Source organism: Xenopus laevis, chromosome 1S (genome assembly GCF_017654675.1).
Source record: "Xenopus laevis strain J_2021 chromosome 1S, Xenopus_laevis_v10.1, whole genome shotgun sequence".
In the NCBI taxonomy this organism is placed as follows: domain Eukaryota; kingdom Metazoa; phylum Chordata; class Amphibia; order Anura; family Pipidae; genus Xenopus; species Xenopus laevis.
Genome location: NC_054372.1, coordinates 148544624 through 148569503, shown reverse-complemented (window position 1 = coordinate 148569503; position 24880 = coordinate 148544624). Strand labels below are relative to the sequence as shown.

The 24880-nt window shown below is 43.3% G+C and overlaps 1 protein-coding gene across 1 annotated transcript in view; it reads left to right on the top strand.

Annotated features, from left to right (window-relative positions):
* Positions 1–1708: 1708 nt before the first annotated feature.
* LOC108707151 (transmembrane protein 132B) overlaps positions 1709–24880 on the top strand; it is a 313445-nt gene continuing 290273 nt past the window's right edge. The window contains exon 1 of the mRNA XM_018244182.2: positions 1709–2271. Coding sequence (XP_018099671.1) covers positions 2145–2271 — 127 coding nt within the window. The 5' untranslated portion in view covers positions 1709–2144. The remainder of the gene's footprint in view (positions 2272–24880) is intronic.

The window sequence follows — 24880 nt, the reverse complement described above, 5'->3', positions numbered from 1 at the left end:
TTTTTTTGTATTTCAACAAACTTCATTTCATCTCTAATAATTATTTCTCTCTTTTCTGGCAACTGACTGCATAGGTGGCATTATGTATAATAAGGCAAGAATGTATTCGTAACACTGTGCAACTGAAGCATACCATATAAAGGAATCCCATTATTGGGGTTGTTCATCTTTGAGTTAACTTTTAGTATGGTGTAGTGATGGGTCAAATCTGTGCCGTTTGCCGCATGACAATTTTTTTGTCGCTTTTCATGAAATTATTCGCTGGTTGCGTAATTCACTGCAAATTGTGCCTGCCAAATTAATTTGCCCATCACTAGAATGGTGTAGAGACAGGTCTGGATTTGTGGAAAGGCAACAAAAGCCCAGGTGTAGGTCAGAAGAATTTTAGGGGGGCAACATGCCACCCAACAACACCCAAATTCGTTTGGAAGCAATGGGGATTCGCAGGAGATACAATAGTTTTTCAAATTTCCTGTGCACCAATCCCCAGTATTCTGGATCCAATGTTGAAAATCAGTGCATTTACACAAAGGAAGGGGAGGGGACAGGGGTGATGAACAGTAGTGGGCCTGGGGGTGCCCAGGTCGGATTTGTGAAAAGGTCACCTAGGCCGGCAGGATTTTAGGGGGGCAGGATGCTGTCCCACTACACCCACATTGGTTCAAAAACATTGGGAATGCGCTGGGGATACAATAATTTTTTTAATTTCCTATGCGCCAATCCCCATTGATGATGAAAATTTGCACGAACGGACAAGGGTGACGAACGGCAGTGGGCCTAGGGGCACCCACTATGTAAATCTGGCCCTGGGGGTGCCTGCTATTCAGGGTCGGACTGGGTGGCCCGGGGCCCACTGGGGCTACTGCCCCAGGGCCCCCCTTCGGCCCCCCCTGCCGTACCAGCGTGTGTGCTGCATCTGTGCGAATGCGAGGCACCGCGTTTGTGCTCTTGAGAGCGGCACTGTGGTTGTGCAGAAATTATTTTCTTCCGCGACCTCTGACAAAGGGAAGAAGCAGATGTGGATGGGGACCTGGGCCTGTGGGGCCCACAAGCGTCAGGGGCCCACTGGGTTTTTTCCCGGTACCCCGCAGGCCCAGTCCAACCCTGCTGCTATGTAAATATGGTCTTGCTTAGAGAGTGATATTCTGAGGCAATTAGGCAATTTTTGTGGGTTTTTTTTAGCTTTTTATTCAGCAGCTCTCCAGTTTTGTAATTTCAGAATTCTGGTTGCTAGTGTCCAAATTACCCTAGCAACCATACATTGATTTGAATAAGAAACTGGAATATGAATAGGAGAGCGCCTGAATAGAAAGTAGTACAGTACTAAAAAGTAGCATAAACTGTACATGTGTAGCTTTACAGAGCATTTGTTTTTTAGAAGCTCAGTGACCCCCATCTAAAAGCCAGAAGGCGGAGAACAATTAAAAAAAACTATAAAAAAAAGACCAATTGGAAAGTTGCTTAGAATTGAACGTTAACTTAAAAGTGAACAACCCCTTTAATCGACATCTAATCGACTACCTACTGCATTACATTATAGTAACTGCATTACATTATAGTAAAGGTGATGTTGGACAGGCGGGTGTAAATGTCAGGCTGGTGTAAGTGTGGGTAGAGCTGTGTGCAGGGACAGCTGGTAATTGTAGGTCAGTATAAGAACTCCGAGTAGTGCCCTGTACAGTGTGTGTCGGAATCAGATCTAGAGCAAGACTCTTCCTGCAGCTCAAACAAACCAGCGCTTTCGCCGCGCTTCTGCCGCGACTAGTTAACAACAGCAGCAGGCGGCACATTAGACACAGAGGCATTCGTCTCTGCCCATCCCTTCGCCACTCCGTGCCCACTCCTCCCTTCGCCAGGGTCCGCCCCTTCTCACATTCAAGGAGTTGAGCTGCTCGGTCAGATCGGTCTCCCTGGCTCGCAGGGCTGGGGAGATGCTGCTGCTTCCAGGACAGCGCAGGACTGAATCGCAGTCGGACGCAGTGGTGCGACACGGGGAACGAGGAACCCCAATCTAACATGCCTTAAAGAGTGATTGTGCACTGCCTACTGTCTGTGGATAGTGATAATAATAAGCCTTGAAGAAAGTACCTAGTGCCCCATGCGCTCTGCCAGCTGGATTACCAAGTGACTGTGTGGAGAGTGATATGGCTGACTCTAACTCTAACTCTAACTCCGTGATGCTCCAAAGGGGGAAACCAGCCGCTGGGATTGTGCCCCCAGTACCCGCCTGGCACCTGCTCTTTGCCCTCCTGTTGCTGCTGATGTGGGAAGGTCAGTGAAAGTTTCTGTGATAGTCTTCTACCCAGGCATGTCCATTCTGCCTGTCTGTGTGAGGGGCTCATTAGCTGTGTCACTTATAGACAGTCCAATGCTGTGTCTGGAGGGCCAAAGACACATCACAGGCAGTGGACTAGCTACATGTTACTGGGCCCCCCAACATATCCAGAAGTTGTCCTGTTTTACCAATATTTATTGAAATTGTACATGAAGTAGGGCCCCTATACCTCATGGGCCCCCCTGCAGCCGCAGGGTCTGTCTCCACTATAGTCACATGCCCCTGATCACAGGGTATTTGTCTATAGCATCTTTGGAGCATTTCACATGTTTATGTTGTGCTTGCATTGGAACCTGAATATATCTGGTAACAAAAGCCTCATACAGTATATATTCATGGAAGACTTCAGGAACATCACTTCAGCCAAATAAGAAAAGACCTCCTTTTTTATTAGGAAGCAGAGTGTAATTAAGCAGTTCTCTGCACTACACAGCTCCCAGCACCCGCGTCCCATGAGCACTGACACTTGTAGTTCAACAACAGCAGGCTGAAGGAATCCGCTGTAATAGACTATATGGCATTGCAATCGGGGTTCTCTGTACGTTGCATTTGGTTGTAAGAATATGAAACTAATCATGAAAATAATATGGTTCATTTTTCCTGTGGCAAATCAGTCAATGTCTCGTGCTGACATAATAACTGTCTGGTCCCATTGGCAAATGCTGAGTCTTCAAGCTCTGCTCCTAAGAATGGGCATAAAGGGGGGTTCTAGTTAAGATGGAAATGTTGTTAATTGGAGCTTTTCTTGAGATCATGGATCATTTAGCAGCTTTTGTAATCCGGGGGACTGGGGCATCTGTTTTACAGGGGTCTTTATTAGAAACAGTTGTAAGGGTTCAGTCAGGTGTAAATACCAGTTATATTTGTACAAGGAATGCATTTATTTTAATATTTGAAAAAACTTCCAAAACTCTGTGATACGGTGTTGCATGTGCTTTGTCATCAGACATTTCTTTATTTCTGGAACCCTTTATACATTTGTCATACTAGCCACTTATACTGAGTATTAACTTGTATTTAGTGGAATATGAATATGTACCTATAAATTAGACCTCCCCCCATTTATTTTCAGTTTATTTTGGCACATCAGAGGACAACTCACCTTTGCACAGCCACTTTGGAATTCCCCAGGTACCACACTATTGTAAATGCAGCTCCTCATATTCCTATCTGGGTTAATCGATTGTCGTTGTTGTGTTTGGAAACTCACTGGAGAGAAAGCTGCAGAGTGTAGACTGTGGTGTTGGCACTGGAACTGGCATTATATAATACAACTGTATGCTCACATGGGCTAAACCAAGGGATTTGGGGAGAATTATGCTGTGGTACATTCCAAAGTTACTCTCATAAAACTAAAATAAATGTTTTTTGGCGGGGAGATTATGTAACTATTTTACATTACTTACGATCGTTAAAACATACGTAATCATCAAAACATCAACATTATGTTCTGGCAGCCAGATCTGTCTTAAAGAAAGGGAGCGGAATTCAGGCTCCTGCCCTCTGTGCCCCCCTCTGAGAGCAGCATTGTACTCAGAAAGATCTGAAAGATTCATCAGTGGAGGATGCTGGGAGTTGTAGTCTAGGTTGCAGAAGACATTATGAATAATGTGGGAATTTTTCCATGGCCCCATAGGGACAGTTCTGTTAGCATTTCACAAAACCCGTTTCTGTTCATTTGGGCAGAGCTTTTACTTCTCATTGACGGTGTAGAAATCCATTTCATATGATGAGAATTGACATTTTTTTTTTTTCAAAATTCCTTGTTGCTTCCTCAATGTATCTCAGGCTGGTGGCTCCTTATAATTCATTCAGCTTGCTGTGAGGTTGTTACATGAATGTCACCTCTGATCAGCACTCAGGACAAGTAGTTGCTCTTAAAATAACCATAAAACCAAGCGTCCTGGGAATATTTCTGGGCAGCAACGGCACAGCCATTCCTACGGTTGGACATTCCTCAGCAAATGAGCCTTTAAATACCAACTGTTACTATTCCACTCCAGCCATACGGCTTTTAAGACTGCACATTACAGATTATGTTGTAAGTGGATTCATCCTTTAGCGTGTGTGAATATGGAACTGAAAATAGATTGCAAGCTTTTGGGAACAGGCTTTCAATCTTTTTTCTGCCCTTGTTTAATTTAGCAGCAGCCTAGTTCATTTAACAGGTTACACTGAATGCCTTTTTGGTGAAAACATCACAGGGAGGAGGGTGATTTATATTCCACATATACTGGCACCGAAATCTCTCTCTGCAAACTAAATGGTTAGCTGGCACTTATTTCCATGTCCCCTGTAAAGAGGCAGACATTTTCTGTACTGCACCCTAACAGGCAATGTTTTGGTATACCTAATGAACCCATCACGATGAACACACACATATCAGATACACACATAATATATAAGCTAATGTCATGATCCTCTGAGCTCCTGCCAACTGGGCACCCTTGTTGTGTGCTGAATCAATCCTTATTGCTCTGCCAACTGATTTGCCATGTTTAGGCCCACGATGACAGCACAGTAGGGGCATTTCGATTTGGAAAAGACAGTATAAAAAAAGATGTGATTTATTATTGCAGGGTATTGGAGTTGAGTGATGATGTTAGAATGGAGAAGCAGAATGGGAACTTTTCACTCTCCTCTGGACACCTTATCATTCCCACCCAGCCTTGCAGAGTCCCTACTCAATAGATATATATCTTTCTAAGATAACATCTGACATTGTTGATTAGTTACTGTACATTATATGCAAAGCCTTCACACTACTTTATTATATACCCCCCTCCCCCAGTAAATGCATTGGTTCTGTTAGATATTAGATAAGATGTACTGATCACAGCTGGCAATGCTTCTTAATTACACTCACAATAGATTTGGTGAACATTTAAGCAAGCTGACCAACCTGTTAATGGCTGCAAGAGATTTGCTGCTTGCATTTCATTGTTGTTAAAGCCAATCATATTGAACATATGTTTCTTAATCAGCAAGGAAAGTAGTAGCCAAAACTTGCACCCTTAAAAAAAGCAGTCAGCTCTTAATAGGTTACTAATGTCTCCCATGTAGCATTAGATGTTCTTGCTTAAAGCTGGCTATAGACGCAAAGATCCGATCGTGCGAATCATCGTACAATCAGACTTCCCCATCTCCCGACCTGCCACTAACAATTCCGATCAAATAAAGTACAAAAGAACAGATCAGCCGATGTTCTGCCCCTGACAGCAATCGTACGAAAGTTATGTCCAACAAAAGCTAGTGACAGTCTCCCTCTGAAAATCGTACGATCAGCAATACATGCAGAGATATTATCGGCAGCCGACAGAAATCTTTTAACCTGTCTGATCGACCAAACGACTGATCTCCGCCGGACGAAAAATGTCTGGACTCTCCACACACAGTCCGAAAATCGTACGAATCCTCGATTCGTACAATCAGATCTTTGCGTCTATGGCCAGCTTTACTCTGTGCACCAATTTTTCTCCAGTAATGGCAGTAAAACAGTTCCAATGGCCTCCTGTTAGGAAAAAGAGAGCCAAAGTTACTTGCCTATAACAAACAGAAAATAAAAGTTGAAGGTGATCATAGCGTAACAATTCATTTAATATTATTATCTGTTACACACTCCACAGGCATGATTCACATATCACTATAGAAATTCCACATTGCCAGCATTATATATGGATCCATAGCCAGAACTGGTTAAGTTTCAGTGGTCCTTTTGATCCTGGTGGATCAACGGTTAAATGATGAAATTCCCATCCATGAGACCTTATTTGTCATTTTGTATATAGTACTCGCAGACTGTGTGTAACACAACACTATTATACAGGGGAGAGTTTAAAGTAAAACCTCAGTTCTGTGTAGTAACAAGCATTTGACTCACTTACCAGCTATATATGTGTTACAACAGCAGCTATGTGGGTGTCAGATCTTCTGTGTTTACAAAAGCTCCACTATTCTTCCATTGCTCCTGCTCCTCTATTGACACTTCTATCATAATCCTGTCTTGCTGCTTCCCCTTTTTCTTTCTGCTTTCCTTTCTCTTCTATTTTTGCCCTTCCATTTTCTGTCCCTTTGTCGCTTCTCTTCCCCTAGTGTTCATCAAAGGTTTTATTTTAATTCTCTTTCACAAGAAATGATGAATTCTACAATAAATGACTGCTCCCTTCTGTGCAGCCTTTATCAAGTGTCTATTAATAGGCAATGTCAGTTCTAACTTTTAGAGATCCTGCGTCTAGCATTTTCCCTTGTACTTCTGCTACAAAAACGAGGCCAGTTATCTGTCGTGGCTATTGTTACATGAATATGGAGAGACAGCTATATGTGGATTTACTATCAATGTCTCTTGCCAGACCCTTCTCTGGGACCATTAAGCCTGTTGCTTAAACCTGTCTTTTAAGTTATTTCATTTATCTGTTCTGGGCTTCCCATGCTAAATGATTCATTTGTTTTACCATGCTCATTTTATAAATGTTCTTTGACATGGCAAAGAGTGCCTACATCAAAGGTCTAGCCTATGTTCATTTAAAGGACAAGGAAAGGCAAAAAAATAAAATCCCATTTTTACTTTCTTTAATAAAAAAAGAAACCTATCTCCAATATACTTTAATTAAAAAATGTGTACCGTTTTTATAAGAAACCTGACTGTATGCAGTGAAATTCTCCCTTCATTTACTGCTGTGGATAGGAATTGTCAGATGGTCCCTAACTGCTGAGCAGGGAAACATTCATACTTATGAACAGCAGAGGGAGCCCCCGCCTTACTTACCAGCCATGCAGAACTCAAGCAGCTTTGTTGATGATGATCCCTAAGCAGCCCAGACCACACTGAGCATGTGCACAGTCTTAGTCTTGCAAAGATGTTTAACAAAGTTACAAGATGACAGCCCCCTGTGACAAACTTTGAAAGCATAAATCATTTGTTTGATTAGGCTTTGTGGTGCAGTCAGTTCATGCTTATGTTTAGTATACAAAATACAGCATTTCTAGCATTATTCTATTTTAGACTTTCCTTGTCCTTTAAATAATAGATGTCACGCTTTTCTGCATCCATCTGTTGGGACCTATATCTCCTATCCTTGGAGCTGGCTGCAGATTCTGTGGGTTTTAGTTCAACACATCTAGAGAGGTTGAAGGCTGATATAACAGCCTCATATCTCACTGAACACAGACATCACCCTATGGCTCATATAAAATAGAGGACATCCTTGGCTGCAAATACCACTGCCTGCGGATTTAATATGGAGCTTTCACCCATCACAATACAGATAATGCAGTGGGTGTCTCTTTTATAGCTTATCCACTTAATAAAATTACTCCAGGGCTCATTTTATTCTCAGAAAGTAGTCATTGTGCATAATTTACAGTAAATATTCGAAACAGCTATATGAATGCATTTCATCCTGATCAATTTACATTTCATCTCAAGCTAAGAGACAATCTGCTCTGGAGAATTTCAGTAGTGAAGCAAAATAGAATCAAGTGGCATTGTTAGGGCTCAAACCACTTATGCACTGTGGTGTGGTATATTCTCACTCAAATCCATTGATACCTGCTGACGTTCTGCTGGAGCTTTGGGGTGTCCTGAAGGATCAGAATTCTCCCCACTGCACTAAACTAATCTTATTTACAATCAGTCCAATGCAGGCAGAACGAAGTCTGTAGTAAGAACGAGACTGTATTGTATTCTATTAATCTTCCCTGAACTAGACATAGGGGTAATTTTACTAAGCAGTGAAAATTCGCCAGTGACGGATTCGCAGCCACCGCAACACTTCACCAGGCGACAATACTCTTCAATTCTGCCTAGCGCAACTTTATTAGAGGTCTTTGCTCAGGCTAATTTGCATACGGTGGAAAATTTAAATTTGAATGGATGTATATGTTGTAGCAAATACATTATGTTACACAAGTCCAGGGACCCTTATTAACGAAAATAGAGTTGTTATAATGCCCTACACATAAGCCCACTGTATAGTTAATGTTCCATATGTTAGAAAATGTATGGGGCAACCCAGTTACACAAAAACATTTTTAAGGACTTTTGCAGGCTATCATTCTGAAAAAAAGAAAAGACAGCATTTTTTGGAAACTTTTGTCACTAAAAAATATGATTAAAAAATATGAATAAAATATGATAAAAAATATGAATAAAATATGATAAAAAAAATATAACAGAAGATTGAGGAAGATCTATGCACTCCAGTGCACTTTGCCTGGTCTGAGGTGGTGAAGGCAAGTCTGGCGAAAGGTAACGTTCAGTAAAATCCGCATCTTAGTGAATTTATGGTAACGTCCAGGCGAATTTTCGCTCTAGGTGATAAAGTGTGAATCACCACTAGCGTCTATCTCCTTTGCTAGCAAAGTGATGCCTGCGCCCGTTAGTTAATCAGCAGAGTCCCTGAAAACGGTAATGCTGGCGAATCTTCGCCAACGTTGGTCACTTCGCCCTTTAGTAAATCTGCCCCATACAGTATGGGTGGTTATGATCAGACAGTCAATACAGTGGCAGCTTACGGTGGGTTGAGTAAGTAATACTTGCATGGATGAGGAAAATAATAATATGTTTACTTCTTCACATTTGGAACAATCAAGACATGAAGGTGTAGTCCTTTAAAACTAAAATATTGCATATATAGGGTGCTGGTATATTTTCCCTGGAACATATCTCCTGGGTGCCATCATGAGGGCACCTATCAGGGGGCTAATGAATGTATTGCTGTTAGAGCTCTATCCTTCCAAATATCTCTTTGATAAGTCACAAGGGGCCAAAAATCCTTTTCATGTAAGGGGCCCAGAGAACCACATTTGGTACATATTGCAGCTCTGGGGATCTTGTTATTAGAAAGTAACTGTCCTATTCTGGCATCATCACAGTTTTAACCAGCAATGTTTATGCACAGCTGGGAAATGAAAACATACACGTCCCATAGATGTCAGCAGGGCCTGCCTGCTCATATGTGGGACGGAGAGAGATTAAATCAGAACAGAAGGAGCTTCATCTTGTTGCATAGAAGCACCAGTCGTATGGTTGAGCGTATAGAAATTAATAGGTCTTTTAAACGTCTACAGGTTACAGCAATCATTGGTAGCTTGTGATTTGCAGAATGTTATATTGACAAGTTTCTAAAGGAAAGCTCCTATGGGAACACATAGTTTCTATCTAATAATTCTAGATATTCATTTGTCTTTGCTTAACTGAAACCTTCCACACTGCCAAATGTAAATATCTATATTGATCCTAGCTCCTACGTGTCTCTATCTCATTGGGTCTTTCTACTTGCAACCAGTCCAACATCACATCTGCTCACTCATTTCCTCAGTCAGGGGAAAAGGGATGGCTGAGGTCTGGCACATGTATAGAGCAAAGTACTTGGAGGGCTGCAGGTTTGGGCTCCATTTGGCATGGTCAGAACAACCGGTAGCATAAAAATGTATTTCTGATGGCTCACTAGGGGAATTAGAAATTGCTTCCACTGCCGAAGTCAAATGTGGCTTTTGACATAGTAATTGGATACCTTTCCATTTAAACTTTTGCACAAGAGTTGTGATGAGCTGCAACTTTACTGCTGCAGTGCAAGTGGAAGTGTGTGAATATTCTAATCCTGAATATATCTTGCTAGTCAGAATGCTATATAAGCAGCATGTAGCTGGCTCCTTCCTCAGACGTGTCTGTTCATATTCATTTTCAGGAGTCACCTTCCAACTGGTCAGAGATCAGAAGCAGACTAAAATATCAGTCTTCTGCACCCTGTAATTTGCACCTGAATTCATTCTCACCACAATTGAAAAGCCTAAAATGCATCTAAAATTGTGTAGGATCCAGACAGCAACTGGACAATACAGAGGCGGGGGAATGGTTAGGGGCATAACCAGGGGCCTAGATATAACTATAAAAGAAAACTGCCAGGTTGGCATCTCTAAATCTTTCAGATTGAATGCAAAATGTATCCCAAGGGGGCAGTCTGTGCACTTGTATGTAGTAGACTGTGTGGCACACCACCTAGAAACACAATGAAACAATCATATACAAATTATAAATGTAACATCTAAACCTTAAAGGGGTGGTTCACCTTTAAGTTAACTTTTAGCATGTTATAGAATGGCTAATTCTAAGCAACTTTTCAATTTGGCTTCATTATTTATTTTTTTATAACTTTATTTTAATTATCTGCTGCCTTCTTCTAACTCTCTCCAGCTTTCAAATAGGGGGTCACTGACCCCATCTAAAAACAGATGCTCTGCAAGGCTACACATTTATTGTTATTGATACTCATCTTTCTATTCATGCACTCTCTTATTCACATTCCAGTCTCTTGTTCATATCAATGCATAGTTTCTAGGATATTTTGGACCCTAGCAACCAGACTGCTGAAATTGTAGACTGGAGAGCTGGTGAATAAAAAGCTACATAACACAAAAACCACAAATAATAAAAAATTAAAACCAATTTCAAATTGTCTCAGAATATCACTCTCTACATTATACTAAGTTAATTTACAGGGGAACAACCCCGTTAAACCAATTTTTGTTTCCAGGTGTATTCTTTTATCATGGTGGATATCTGATATCTGTGCCATAAATCAGATACTGCTTGGCGCTTACCTAGTTAAAAATCCCCGAATAATACTGAATCGCATTTAGGTCAAATGATTCGGACAAATCGGTTCTTCAAGACTGGATAGAGACTGTGAAATGTTGCCTCTGAGACATAAAATTCATGCTAAAAAGGACTTAATCCTCATGACTTGGCTCAGTGTTTGGATATTATTGAAAGTGAGCTCATTTACCGTAGCTGATACTTTGGCACATGGTCACCTTGGTACGGCTGTCAAGATAACAGCTATGAACCCTCACTGGCAGATTGCTTGGGTGCTGCAGTTTGTGCCTGGCATCTTCGCGGACTGGTTTGTCTGTGTGTTCTTGGCAGTCACAGTAGATGCTGATTTGCTGGCACTGCCTTTGCTCTTTTGGCTTCCTTCCTGACTGGCAGCTGTGTATCTGTTCAGATATATGAAGGCATCAAAGGGTCATTGCGCTCCTGTGCTCAGTGAAGGGATTTTTTTTTATGTAGGTTGGCACTTTAAGATATGGGATCATGATAATGTCAAAGCCCTTATACTGGTCATCTTCTACTTGAACTATTCATTTTATCTTATCTAAGACTTAGTAAATAGGGGCCTCATCACCCTCAAATTAAGATGCACATTTATTGATGGGTTAACATTTAACAAAAATACATGTGGCTGCACAAAAACTCTGCAGCATGATGCTAATAGTATTCCTGATTAGGCATGCAGGATGTAGATTCAATTTTAGAGGGTCAGCTTGTAGCCCTCAAGCAGCAACTCTTGTGGGTGGTGGGTATGGAAGTGGTGGACAACGACAACTGGAAGGCAGACGTTTTAACATCATTTCATCATTGATCTGGCTTCTCAGACAGAAGGGGTTAATGTCACCATATCCCCCTTTCTCCCAGTACCCGCTGCACAACCATCTGTTCACGTGAATGCATTTTCTCAGCCCAGAATTGTCCTTCAAATTGAATTCTTCAAGTGTCTCCTCATTAAAAACAAAGACGGTTCCACTATCTGGGGGATTAAAAGCCAAGCAAAAAAAATCTATTTCTCCTCATTAACTCATTAATATGCAATCACCCCCAGACGTCCAGCATTCTAAAAACTCTTCACTGGGAAGGGCCAAGATGCTCTGAAATTCTGGCCTGAGACATTCAATAGAGATAGTGCTGCCAATCTTCTTTTATTCCCTGCCAACTCATTCTCCTATGGCACCAATGTACTGTATGAGCAAAAAGGCATCTGGGTAGCAATACACACATCATAATTATTTCCCTTTTTAAAAAAAACAAAAAACAAACAAACAGGTGAAATGAAAAAAAGTGCAGTGTTTCGTTACATCAGGTGTGACCCAAATTAATCTTTGCCTCACTGTTTTTCATTGTCATTAAACTCCTCTGGTCTTTATGATATACAGGCTACCATTGTCTATATTGAGCTACTTCTTCATTACAGTCTAGTAGATTGCATTGCATTTATTTATATATTTTTGTTTTCTTGCAATAAGAATTGACAAACCAGCTACAGCCATTTAAACCAATATAATGCTGTATTACTAAAAGGGCAAATAAAACCCTTGAACTACAATTTGATATCTGGTATGCAGTGGGGCTATTCTACTGTTGTGCTGGTCTGTAGGAATAACAGCCCTATATAAAATATAAATCATCTTTCTTATGTTACTCTGTTACCTTTTCTGCCTGCCATTGGGAGCCTTGGCCTTTGCATATATGCCATCATATCTATGCCTTTTAAGGTGAACTAAACCCTAACAATAAATATGGCTAAAAATGACATATTTTATAAACTTAACTTTCATATAACTTTCATAATTATTTTCATAATAATATAATTTTCTAATAGTATGTGCCTGTCAAGACCGCCGGGAGCGCGAGGAGTCGCAAGGGCGCCAAATTCAAAGATAAAAGGATGCCTGAGGCGCCAAGATGGCGCCCGAAAATAGGATCCTGTTCCCTAAGTGATTCCTGGGTTCCCTTGCTGTTTTCCCTGCTATTTCTGCCTGATTCCTTGGAGTGACCCCTTGCCTGGACCTGGACTTCGCTGTTACTCTGCCTGCCTTTGACCCCCTGCCTTGCCCTGGACTTTGTTTGTATTCCGCCTGCCTTCTGACCTGTGCTTGGACTTAGATTATTCTCTTGCCTAACCCCTGGATACCTCGACCCTGATCCCTCCTGAGGGGCTTCCTCCTAGATCCGGACTACTCCCCAGAGGGGGCTCCCGGCTCCCTGACATTATTTTCGGGCCATGGATCCTTCTGAGGAAGCCACACCTGATGTCGGACGAGCACTCCGCGGACTGGCATCCCGCATGGAGGACTACGAAAACCAGCAGGTTCGCATTGGGCAAGCACTCGATGTCCTGCTTGCTCGAGTGCCTTCTGCGCCCTCCGCTGCTCCACCTACTGGAGATCCCCCCATGGCGGCAGCCTCTATGAACGCAAGCTACCCGACAGGTGAGCCTCGCATTCCACCTCCCCTTCGCTTTAGTGGGGATCCACAAGCCTGCAGGGGATTTGCCACACAGTGCCAAATTCAATTTGAGTTCCAACCCACACAATTTCCAAGTGAGCGTTCCAAGGTGGGGTATGTGATGTCTCGATTGGAAGGCAAGCCACTGGAGTGGGCAACGTCTCTTTGGGAGAAGAATTCCCCGGTGACTTATGATGTTAAAGACTTTCTCCAAGCTTTTCGCATAGTCTTTGATGCTCCAGGTCGGGTCACGAACGCCCCTGCCCGTCTCTTGCAGCTCCGGCAGGGAAGCCGCAGTGTCAATGAGTACGCTATAGACTTCCGAACACTGATGGCGGAGACTTCCTGGTGTGATGACGCTTACAAGGCCGTATACTACCAAGGCCTATCCATCCGCATCAAAGATGATCTCGTCTCCAGAGAGACTCCTGACACCCTGGAAGGACTGATCGCTCTATCTATTAAGGTGGACACCCGCCTCAGAGAACACCAGGTGGAGAGAGAGCGCAGCAGACGATTTTCTCCCATGTTGGCCCCTCGCTTTCAAAGGCCGATTCTGCAAGCACCCGCTGTCCCTGTGACTCATGTGTCCACGTCTCCCCTGGAGGAACCTATGCAAGTAGGAAAAGCTCGCCTCTCCGAGCAGGAAAGACTCCGAAGACGTATGGCAGGGCTCTGTTTGTACTGTGGTGGACATTCCCATTTTGCCAACGCCTGTCCTGCCAAAGCCAAGAGTTTTGTACCCCGAGGTATGTCTCAGGTTTCTCATGTAGGGGGCATTGCTCGAGGGCCTCAGGAGAAGTATCAAGAAAATTCACGCAGACTTCTCCTTCCTTTGCAGATTCACCTGGCAAGTAAGTCTATCTTCGAAAGGGCCTTCCTCGACTCCGGAGCGGATGGCAATTTCATGGACGCCTTCTTTGCTGAACGCATGAAGATTCCCCTGCTTCCATTGTCTTCACCCCTGCGAATTACCGCCATAGATGACAAACCTCTGGAGTTTGAATTCGTCACTATGTTCACGGCGGAACTATCTGTACAAGTTGGGGCGCTGCATCAAGAAAAACTTTCATTCTTCATCATCCCCTGTCCTTCTACTCCAGTAATATTGGGTCTTCCATGGTTACGTCTGCATAACCCCACCATAGACTGGTCCACTGGGCAGATCTCTCGTTGGAGTTTATTTTGCCTGCAACATTGCCTTCCGCCAAAACCCCTCGAGAAGGTGAATGTCTCCACTGCGGAACTAAAGACTTTGCCCTCCACTTACAAGGGATTTTCCGATGTGTTTTGTAAAAAATCTGCAGAGTTCCTTCCCCCACATCGCTCCTATGACTGTCCGGTTGAACTCCTGCCAGGAGCCATGCCCCCCAGAGGGCGCATTTACCCTCTCTCTCCTGCAGAGACTACCGCTATGAAGGAGTACATCCAAGAAAATCTCCAGCGGGGGTTTATCCGCCCTTCTACCTCTCCTGCAGGGGCTGGGTTCTTCTTCGTGGAGAAGAAGGACGGAGGCCTTCGGCCTTGTATAGACTATCGGGGCCTGAATAAGATCACCGTGAAAAACAGGTACCCCCTGCCCCTGATTGCCGAGCTCTTTGACCAGCTGAAAGGGGCAAAGATTTTCTCCAAGTTGGATCTCCGGGGGGCCTACAACCTCATTCGCATCCGGGAGGGTGACGAATGGAAGACGGCATTCAACACTCGGGATGGGCACTATGAATATCTTGTTATGCCCTTCGGCCTATGCAATGCTCCTGCCGTCTTCCAGGAGTTTGTTAATGATGTGTTCCGAGATCTCCTAGGAAGGTTCGTAGTCGTATACTTGGACGACATCCTGATCTTCTCCAAGGACCTTGAAAGTCATCGCTCCCAGGTGAAGGAGGTACTCTCTCGTCTGAGGAAGAACTCTCTCTTCGCCAAGTTGGAGAAGTGTGTCTTCGAGGTATCCAAGATCCCCTTCCTAGGGTACATTATCTCTCCAGAGGGATTTGAGATGGACCCCGTGAAAGTGTCGGCCATCCAGGAGTGGCCTCTCCCACTGAGTACCAAGGCAATCCAGAGATTCATCGGATTTGCTAATTATTATCGACAGTTCATCCGGGGGTTCTCTTCCCGCATTGCACCTATCCTGGCCCTCATCCGGAAAGGGGGTAAACCCAGCCTGTGGCCTCCATCTGCCATAGAAGCCTTTCAGTCTTTGAAAGAGGCCTTCACGTCCGCTCCTGTTCTCCGACATCCCAATCCTGCACTACCCTTCTGCATCGAGGTTGATGCTTCAGAAGTCGGAGCCGGAGCTATCCTTTCTCAGAGACACTCCACTGATGGAAAATTGCACCCCTGTGCGTATTTCTCCAAGAAGTTCTCATCCGCAGAGCAGAACTATGATGTCGGAAATTGAGAACTCTTGGCAGTCAAGCTTGCCCTTGAAGAATGGCGTCACCTCCTGGAGGGCTCTGAAATTCCTGTCCAGATTTACACAGATCACAAGAATCTGGAGTTTATACAGTCCCTCAAGAGGCTAAATCCCAGACAAGCCAGATGGGCCCTTTTCTTTTCTCGATTTAACTTTGTTTTGACTTATCGCCCAGGTTCCAAGAATCTGAAGGCCGACGCCTTGTCTCGTAGCTTCACTCCGGTGGACCGTGACCCTGAGAGGCAGGAACCAATCATTCCACCAGTCAAGATCATTGCCTCTCTGTATCCCCAATTTGCCGACCAGATCCTGGCTGGGCAGTCCTCGGCTCCTCAAGATACTCCGATTGGCATGGCCTTCGTCCCTCCAGAACTTCGCCTGGCCATCCTGCAACAAACCCACTGCTCCAGGCAAGCTGGACATCCTGGTCCGGCCAAGACCCTTGAACTCTTGAGGCGCCTAGTCTGGTGGCCTGATATCCGCAAGGATGTAAAGGACTTTGTGGCTGCTTGTAATGTCTGTGCCACTTCTAAGCCTAGCCATTCCCGCCCCAGCGGGTTGTTACAGCCTTTGCCGGTTCCCTCTCGTCCGTGGACGCACCTCTCTATGGACTTTATTGTCGAACTTCCTCCCTCCGGTGGGAATACTGTGATCTGGGTTGTCATTGACCGCTTCAGCAAAATGGCCCATTTCATCCCTTTGAAGAAGTTACCCTCTGCGGTGGAATTATCCCAACTCTTTATTAAGTACATCTTCCGCCTGCATGGTTTCCCGGTGGAGATCGTCTCCGACAGAGGCACCCAGTTTACCGCCAAGTTCTGGCGTTCCCTATGTAAAGACTTGGGAATAACACTTCAATTTTCGTCTGCCTACCACCCGCAGACGAATGGGGCAGCTGAACGTGTGAACCAAGCCTTAGAACAGTTCCTGAGGAACCACGTGTCTCTTTGCCAGGACGATTGGTCTGACCTCCTCCCGTGGGCGGAGTTTGCTCATAATAATGCATGTCATTCCTCCACAGGAAGGTCTCCATTTATGGTGGTGTATGGACAGCACCCTCAAGCCTTTCCTCAGGACTTCGTGTTGTCGGACGTCCCGGCTGCAGATGATCTGGCAGCTCATATGCTTGCTATTTGGGCTGCAACCAAGTCTAATCTGGAGAAGAGTGCTCTAGTCCACAAGACTTTCGCGGATCGCCGTAGAAGGCCCTCTCCTCCCTACAAGGTGGGTGATAGTGTCTGGCTCTCTTCCAGGAATATTCGCTTGAAGGTGCCATCTCCCAAGTTGGGTCCGAAGTTCCTGGGTCCGTTCCCCATCTTGGAGATAATTAACCCTGTAGCCATCAGACTTCAACTCCCACCAGAGATGAGAATCCCCAACGTGTTCCACGTCTCCCTGGTGAAGCCCACCGTCTCCAACCGTTTCACTGGTGTCCAATCTCCTCCTCCTGCCGTCTCTGTGGAGGGTCAACAAGAATTCGAGGTGGAGAGAATTCTTGATTCCAGAATCTCCAGAGGGTCCCTTCAATACCTCATCCATTGGAAGGGCTTTGGCCCCGAAGAATGCTCTTGGGAGGGACACCGTGATGTGCATGCTCCTCGTTTGGTAAGAGACTTCCACTCCAAGTTTCCCCAGAAACCAAGTCCCGGTGGTCCTGAGGCCCCCCGTGAGGGGGGGGGTACTGTCAAGACCGCCGGGAGCGCGAGGAGTCGCGTCCGCTCCCGGCGGCGTAGAATCCAAAATGGCGGCGCCCAGGCAACCCACGTGGGTTCCGACGCCGGCGTTGTGACGCCAGCACGGCGCGACGGTCGCAGGCGCGCTGATGCTGGCGCAAGGGCGCCAAATTCAAAGATAAAAGGACGCCTGAGGCACCAAGATGGCGCCCGAAAATAGGATCCTGTTCCCTAAGTGATTCCTGGGTTCCCTTGCTGTTTTCCCTGCTATTTCTGCCTGATTCCTTGGAGTGACCCCTTGCCTGGACCTGGACTTCGCTGTTACTCTGCCTGCCTTTGACCCCCTGCCTTGCCCTGGACTTTGTTTGTATTCCGCCTGCCTTCTGACCTGTGCTTGGACTTAGATTATTCTCTTGCCTAACCCCTGGATACCTCGACCCTGATCCCTCCTGAGGGGCTTCCTCCTAGATCCGGACTACTCCCCAGAGGGGGCTCCCGGCTCCCTGACAGTGCCATTGGGTATTCATAAATAGAAACATTTTAAAAAACAAGGGCCGCCCCCTGGGATCGTATAAATCACGGTGCACACAAACATACCAAATAAACCATACTTGTTAGGTCACATGAGCCAATTAACAGTTAACAGACAGAATTCTGTCTTTTGCTTCCATACTTCTTCCTGTTACAGTTAAGAGTTGTAGTATTTCTGGTCAGGTGATCTCTGAAGCAGCACACAGACCATAACAAAATGGTGGTTCAAGGCAAGAGATGTAAAAGAGCAAAATTTCCTTAAATATATATTCCAGTTTGGTAAGATTCTTTAATATGCCACGTAATATGATATAAACTCTGTTGCTCAAGTGTTCATTTTGGGGGTATAGTTTTCCCTTTAAACTTTAGTTCTCCTTTAAATTGAGAGGAACTAAGGAAAATAAATATGGGATTATTTATGTCTGCATTCACACAAAAATGGATGCAACTTGTTGCACACATTGAGGCCATTCATTATAGGTGCTTGCATCCAAATATGATCCTTGCACTCTCCTGTAGTTGCCTTTGGCAGCAGTGCATCCATCCAGCCTCTTCTAAGTTGTGTGTAAATGCACAAACCCTGGAGCTACCACCACCTTCAAGTTGGGGTTAATAGTTGTGGGTTGTGTCAAGAGGTGTAGCAGACTTGCACCCAGTAAATTATGTGCAGACGTCATAAATGATGCAGTCCCAAAAACTTTGGATGTAACTGCATCCAATTCATTAAAATGTGCACCCACAAATTGTGTTTGTTTTACTGCAGTGGATGCAATTTCTGTGAAGTCACTTTGTTTGCATCTGAAATAGCACATGGTTCTCAGTATTTGTGATCATAAATTAGCCCCATTATATGGGATTGCGTTACAATGAATTCAGGGCCACATTTACCTTGTATCAAAGGAATTTTGATGTACACTATGTTGGACACTGCATTGGTTTCAATACAGTCTTGCATTATGCATCCAAAGCAACCTCATAAGGATGCAGGACGAGGGTGAATTATGTGGCCACTTTTTAAGGTTTGAGTTGTCAGTCCTTGCTGCATGCAAGTCTTTTTGCACCCCATTCAATTGAAAATGTTTGTAGCAGTTTGAACTATCCCAGGCGGTGGGACCATGCACTCTGGAACATTTTGTTTTGCAGTTCTCTCCTCCGGCATTTTTATTAACTTAATAAACTGCTCAGCCAATCGTGTTGCTTCCAGGCAGGTACATTGAAACAAAGTGATTTCTGTTCTCTTGGCACGAGTGCAGGTGGGGAAGTGACTGGCATCTAATCCTGTGGCACTTGACAGATTTACACTGTGTCAGCTAAATGTCAGTTCCTAAAGCAACTCTTTTTGCTTAATATTGTGGTAGTAATAATGATAATAATAGGACTAATGATAGAGCATCACACTAAACATTTTCTATATTCCCTTGTACACAAGTAAGCCCTGACATACACTGTATGTAATTTAGATCCATACCAGGGAGCTTGGCATCTTTCACCCTGTGTCTCAGCTACTGTCTCTCCAGGGCCATCAGCCTTGTCAGTGCTGGAGTTTGAATTCCAGCTATTTTTACTTTCATGCTTCTATTGATTCCAGGGCCAAGGCAATCACCATCCATATTACTGTGTTATAACAGTGTTCTCTCTCTCCTTCATATGATTTTTATGTTTTCTACATTGATCTTGGTTTCACAAGCAACAAACAGCTACTTTGGTGCATCAGTGAGTGTGGGAGAAGGCATGCGACTGCACTCTTAGAAATTCTATGTGACTTGAATAAAATCAGTGGCTGCAGTCTCTGGGTGCCCAGCTGGGGCTCCTGCCAGAAAGAAAAGTTTGCATATGCTCTAAAGATCTGTTGCCCTTTCATCCACATGATATTGCATGCATGCTTTAGCAGATAGCAGCCATTGATATCAAATGATCCAATCTCTAGCTGAATAATAATAATAATAATAATAATAATAATAATATAATAATAATATTAATAATAATAATAATAATAAAGCACAGGGTCTGCTGCTGGGCTCCCATGAGTTAAGAATAAAGCAGAGTGCCCAAGAACACTGTTCTTATATTATGAAGCATATTCAGGCACATACTGTAAGTGGTCAGTGAAGTGTTTGTTTTGTAATTTTGAATGTAATTTTCCATTAGTTTCTTTAGTTTTGAGTCAGCCTGTATATAAGAATTGGTGGCCCTAAGCAAAGGCATTTCAAGTCAAGGATCAGTGATTTCATTATAGTTCAGTTCAGCTGAGCTCACAATGTAGAATGCAGATGAGGCAGCCATAAGAGCTGTGAATCTAGGCACAATGTACTTATATGTGTTAGAATGTTTAAAGGGGAATAGCATAAAAAAACAGTTTGTGCTTAAATGCATTGGGTTGTGTGCTTATAAAGTGAGCAACTATATTTCTGTATTTCTTTGCTATCACAGAACATTATGCAAGAAGCCTTAGACAACTTGGAATAATATAGAAAGGGAGCAGCATGTGATGGCAGTACCACTTAATAATGCTGAATATGTAGCCTCGATGGAACTCACTCTCCCTGCAAAGCTTTTTGCCAGTATAGGATGTGCTGGAGTTGCTGTTGAAAATCAGAAAGAAGAAGAAGAAATAGGATGGTAACATAGAGAACAGAGACTGCTTCAAGCTTTGGGCACAAAACAGTAGCTGTATTGCAGCTGTGTGAGAAGCGCTGGAAATGAAAGGCAACTGGTGTATTTACCTTGTAACTTACACTGCTCTGTCAGTTCCTCATTCTTCTAACAGATGGCGCCGTTGGACTTTAGTGTTCCGTAAGTCGAAGCATCACAGGGAGTTTTAGTATGTGAGATTGTGAGGCAGCAAGAAGGGAGAGTATTTCATGCAGCGTTGAGAGGCAGGTCCTGGGCAGCATGAAATTCAGCGTGTAAGCTGTAAGCCTTGGGCTGAGTGACAAGCTATATCATGCTGTAGGGTGGCAGCCATTACTAAGCCATAGGGCAGTCAAGATCACAGAGAAACTTCTTAGCCCCCCAATATGTGTTAATAGCATTTTACTCATTAGGCGCAGACAGGGGTGGGTTGGTGGGCTCTGGCTGCACTCTCACTTATGTTGTTACACCTTTCCCTCTTGACAAACGCAGGACGAGCCATTTGCATCAATACATGGAAGATTACAGGCAAGTAGATATTAGTCAGATAGGAGAAATTGTTTATAATCCTTTATTCATGTAGCACCAACATCTCCTTCAGAGATTTATATAACACATACATCATCATATTGTATTTATTTTGGAGTATTTCTAAATCACCAGTCACTACAAGGCTGTATATACAGGGTCAGATACATACGTTAACCTAGACATCCTAACTGGTATTGTGCAGTACTTGTTTAGATGTTAGATCTTTGGAAAAATAAAATACTTGGACAGCACAACGCAAACAATTAAACCCCTTCTCATTGGAGCTTACAGTTCACAGTTTAGATTTTTTTTAAGTGGGTGAGAGAAACATTTAGGCCAAAGGGCTTTAGTGTGAGACAAAGGCAAGGTGTTGGAGATGGGACAGGGTGCTGTAGGAGCAAAGTCTGTGCCTGCGTTATTATGATATTTTCCCATACCATCCCTATTTGCTCTTTGACTCTACAACATCTAATGAATTCCAAGATTACACAGTGAATTCTTAAACTACAGCCCAGTCTAGCATGCTCAGTCTGTACATAGAAGAGGCCATGCACCTTTACCCAGAATGCAAATGCTAGAGTACTATGGGGCACAGGCACATGTTCCTTGGTGCTCACTTAACAAGCACTTGTGCCTTAGGCTACACTATGCACCAAGCACTTGATAATAGGGATTCTGTCATGATTTTTATGGTGTCGTTTTTATTTCTAAATTTCACTGCTTACACTGCAAATAATTCACTCTACCATATACAATTTCATTCATGAACAAACATGTTTATATATTTTTTTAGTGTTGTAATATTGGTGTGTGGGCAGCCATATCAGGTCATTGTGCCTGGTCATGTGCTCTCAGAAAGAGCCAGCACTTTAGGATGGAACTGCTGTCAGACAGGCTATTGTTTCTCTAACTAAATGTAACTGAATGAGTCGCAGTAGGACTTGGATGTTTACTATTGTGTGTTATTCCCATATCTACCAAGGAGCTGTTGTCTTGTGTCAGGGAGCTGTTATCTGGTTACCTTCCCATTGTTCTGTTGTTAGGCTGCTTGGGGGGGTGACATTACACCAACTTGCAGTATAGCAGTGAACTGCGACTAAAGTTTACCAACGTCACATGACTGAGGGTACATCAGAAACTGACAACATATCTAGCTCCATGTCAGATTTCAAAATTAAATATAAAAAAAAATTGTTAGTTATTTTGAAAAACTGCTTCACTATTAACTAATGCAATTTGAAAAAATTGCATGGCATGACAGTATCCCTTTAATATTCTGGCCCTTGGTGCAGAGAACAGCATCAGGGGATGCAGGCTAGCCCTGTCCTTACTGCTTGTCATAAAGCAGGTGTTAAGTATATGGAACCTGTTACATCAAATGCTACTCCTTAACTTGTGCATCTGAATTACAGACAAGTTATGGGGTGGGCCAGAGGAAATCTAATTACCTCCTCACTTATACACTAATCAATACAGTGCTGACAAACTCTACTTGCAAAGAGCATGACCTCTACAGAGTTGTGTGCTAATAAGGGTTGCTAAAGAGGATACTAAGGAGCTATTATTTTGTGTACTTTGACTAGGGAATAGTCCAAATTCGATTTGAATTTGAAAAAAATTAAAAAAAATTGAATATCGAAATTTATCATGTACTGTCTCTTTAAAAATTCAACTTCAACCATTTGCCATCTAAAACCTGCAAATTGCTGTTTTAGCCTATGGGGGACCTACTAGAACCTAATTGGAGTCAATTGATGGACTTTGAAAAATCAAAGTTTTTTTTTTGGGAATTCAAATACGGGCCTGAATTATTCAACCACAAAAAAAAAACGTTGACTTTATTTTGTTTGGTCTTTTTGAATTTGTATTTCGAAGTTTTTCAAATTCGAAATTCGACCTTTGATAAACATGGCCCCTAGTAACAAGTGATTCTTGGATGGGTTTAACAGTCTGAAATATTGAAAACATAGATCAAAAAAATTGGAAATATTGAGATCTCTAGTAGTGAAGAGGACTGTTTTCTTTAAAAAGAATGACTGTGTTTCAGTGTGTAATATGTTAAAGACAAGTAGGTTTCAGATATGTTGTATTATAATTGTGTCAGTCATTGCATTCTTCATTTTCTTCATTAGGTTGGATTTTATTGCATCTCAATCGGTCCTGGCTCCTTATTATATAGGCGACTGAGCGCTCATGTAGCTCAGTTCCATCAGATAGTTTCCACACTAAGGCTTATTCACAGAAACAGTCTTATTGTCAGAGCAAAGGATCCATTTATGAGCTGTTCATGTCATTCAGATCGTCAGACAAGCGCAGCAGCAGCAGCAAGAAGTTTAACGGGAAATCTTAACAAAGGATCTTAATCCACTGACAGCAGTTACCTTAAATAACCCTGATGCCATTAAGCATGGCAGTGACACCCGCTGTGCAAGAATATTCTGCTTGTATAGGAAACTGATTTGCATTATTGTTATTTATAAAGTGTAGGCTCTTTCTGCAAAGTACTGTGCTACCAAAGTGGGACAACTCTCTATCTACAGTGATCTAACAGGTGATTGATTCCTAACTTGTGCTAGCATTCCTAACACATTAAAGACAGACATTGCATTTACATTTTGGGGGTCTCTCAATATATTTTGGTTCTTAAAGAATTTGTCATATTAGTGTACAGTTCTTTCCTGGCTTTTACTGTATGTACCTGAATGATCCCCTTGAATCTAAAGGTGGCCATACACAGGGAGATCCACTCATGTCACCAAACGAGCGAATCTCTCCCCGATACATTGAGGTGGGCGATATCGGGCTGACCCGATCGTGGGCCCTAGGGCCCAATGATCGGATTAGAATGGACGCCCTACGGGTGGTCGGATCACGGGGCCGCATCAACGAAAAGATGTGGCCGTGATCCAACTGGATTTTTTACCCTGCCCGATCGCCATCTGGCCGACTTTCGGGCAGATATTGATCGGGGACCCCGTCGGATGGCCCCACACATGGGCCAATAAGCTGCCGACTCAGCCTGTCGCCAGCTTTTATTGGCCAGTGTATGGGGGCCATTAGAGCTTGCATATTACCCAGCATGTGGTAACATTTCTATTTTTCATCAAAACAATACAAAACATTAACAAAAGGCTGGTGAAATAAATTGCTTGTTGGTGTTTTGAATGTATGTTTTGGCAACTTTGACCTTGCATCAAAGTGGTTCACCTTCAGATTAACTTTTAGTTTGTTATAATGAGTATGTTATAATGAATTATATTTGGCGCTGGTTAGCCAATCACAGCCCTGCAGACACACAAGAAAGGCTTCAGTTCCCTATCAGGTCAGCCTAGCTGCTGATTGGTTCCTACCCTACAGTGCAGTGTGCTGAGTGTCGCCAGCTACACAGCCAGATAATTTAGCAGGCAAGAAGTGGAACAGATGGGGTTGTTAGGTTTGGGGTGTTTGTTTCAATAAATCAGCCCCAAAAATATTTTTTAAGCACATTTCTTCTATAGTTAGAGTAGTATAATGCACTGCCAGATTCTTGTTTTTATACAGTACATGTCTCCTTTAAACCAACTTAAAAAAAACCCAGACTAGTTTTACTATCAGTATGGGTTAAAGTTGGCATAGTTATTATCAAGTACAAAGCACTAGAGCTCTTTTACCAACACAGCTGCAAATGAGACAAAAATGGAAGCAAATGTTGTGCTCATTGA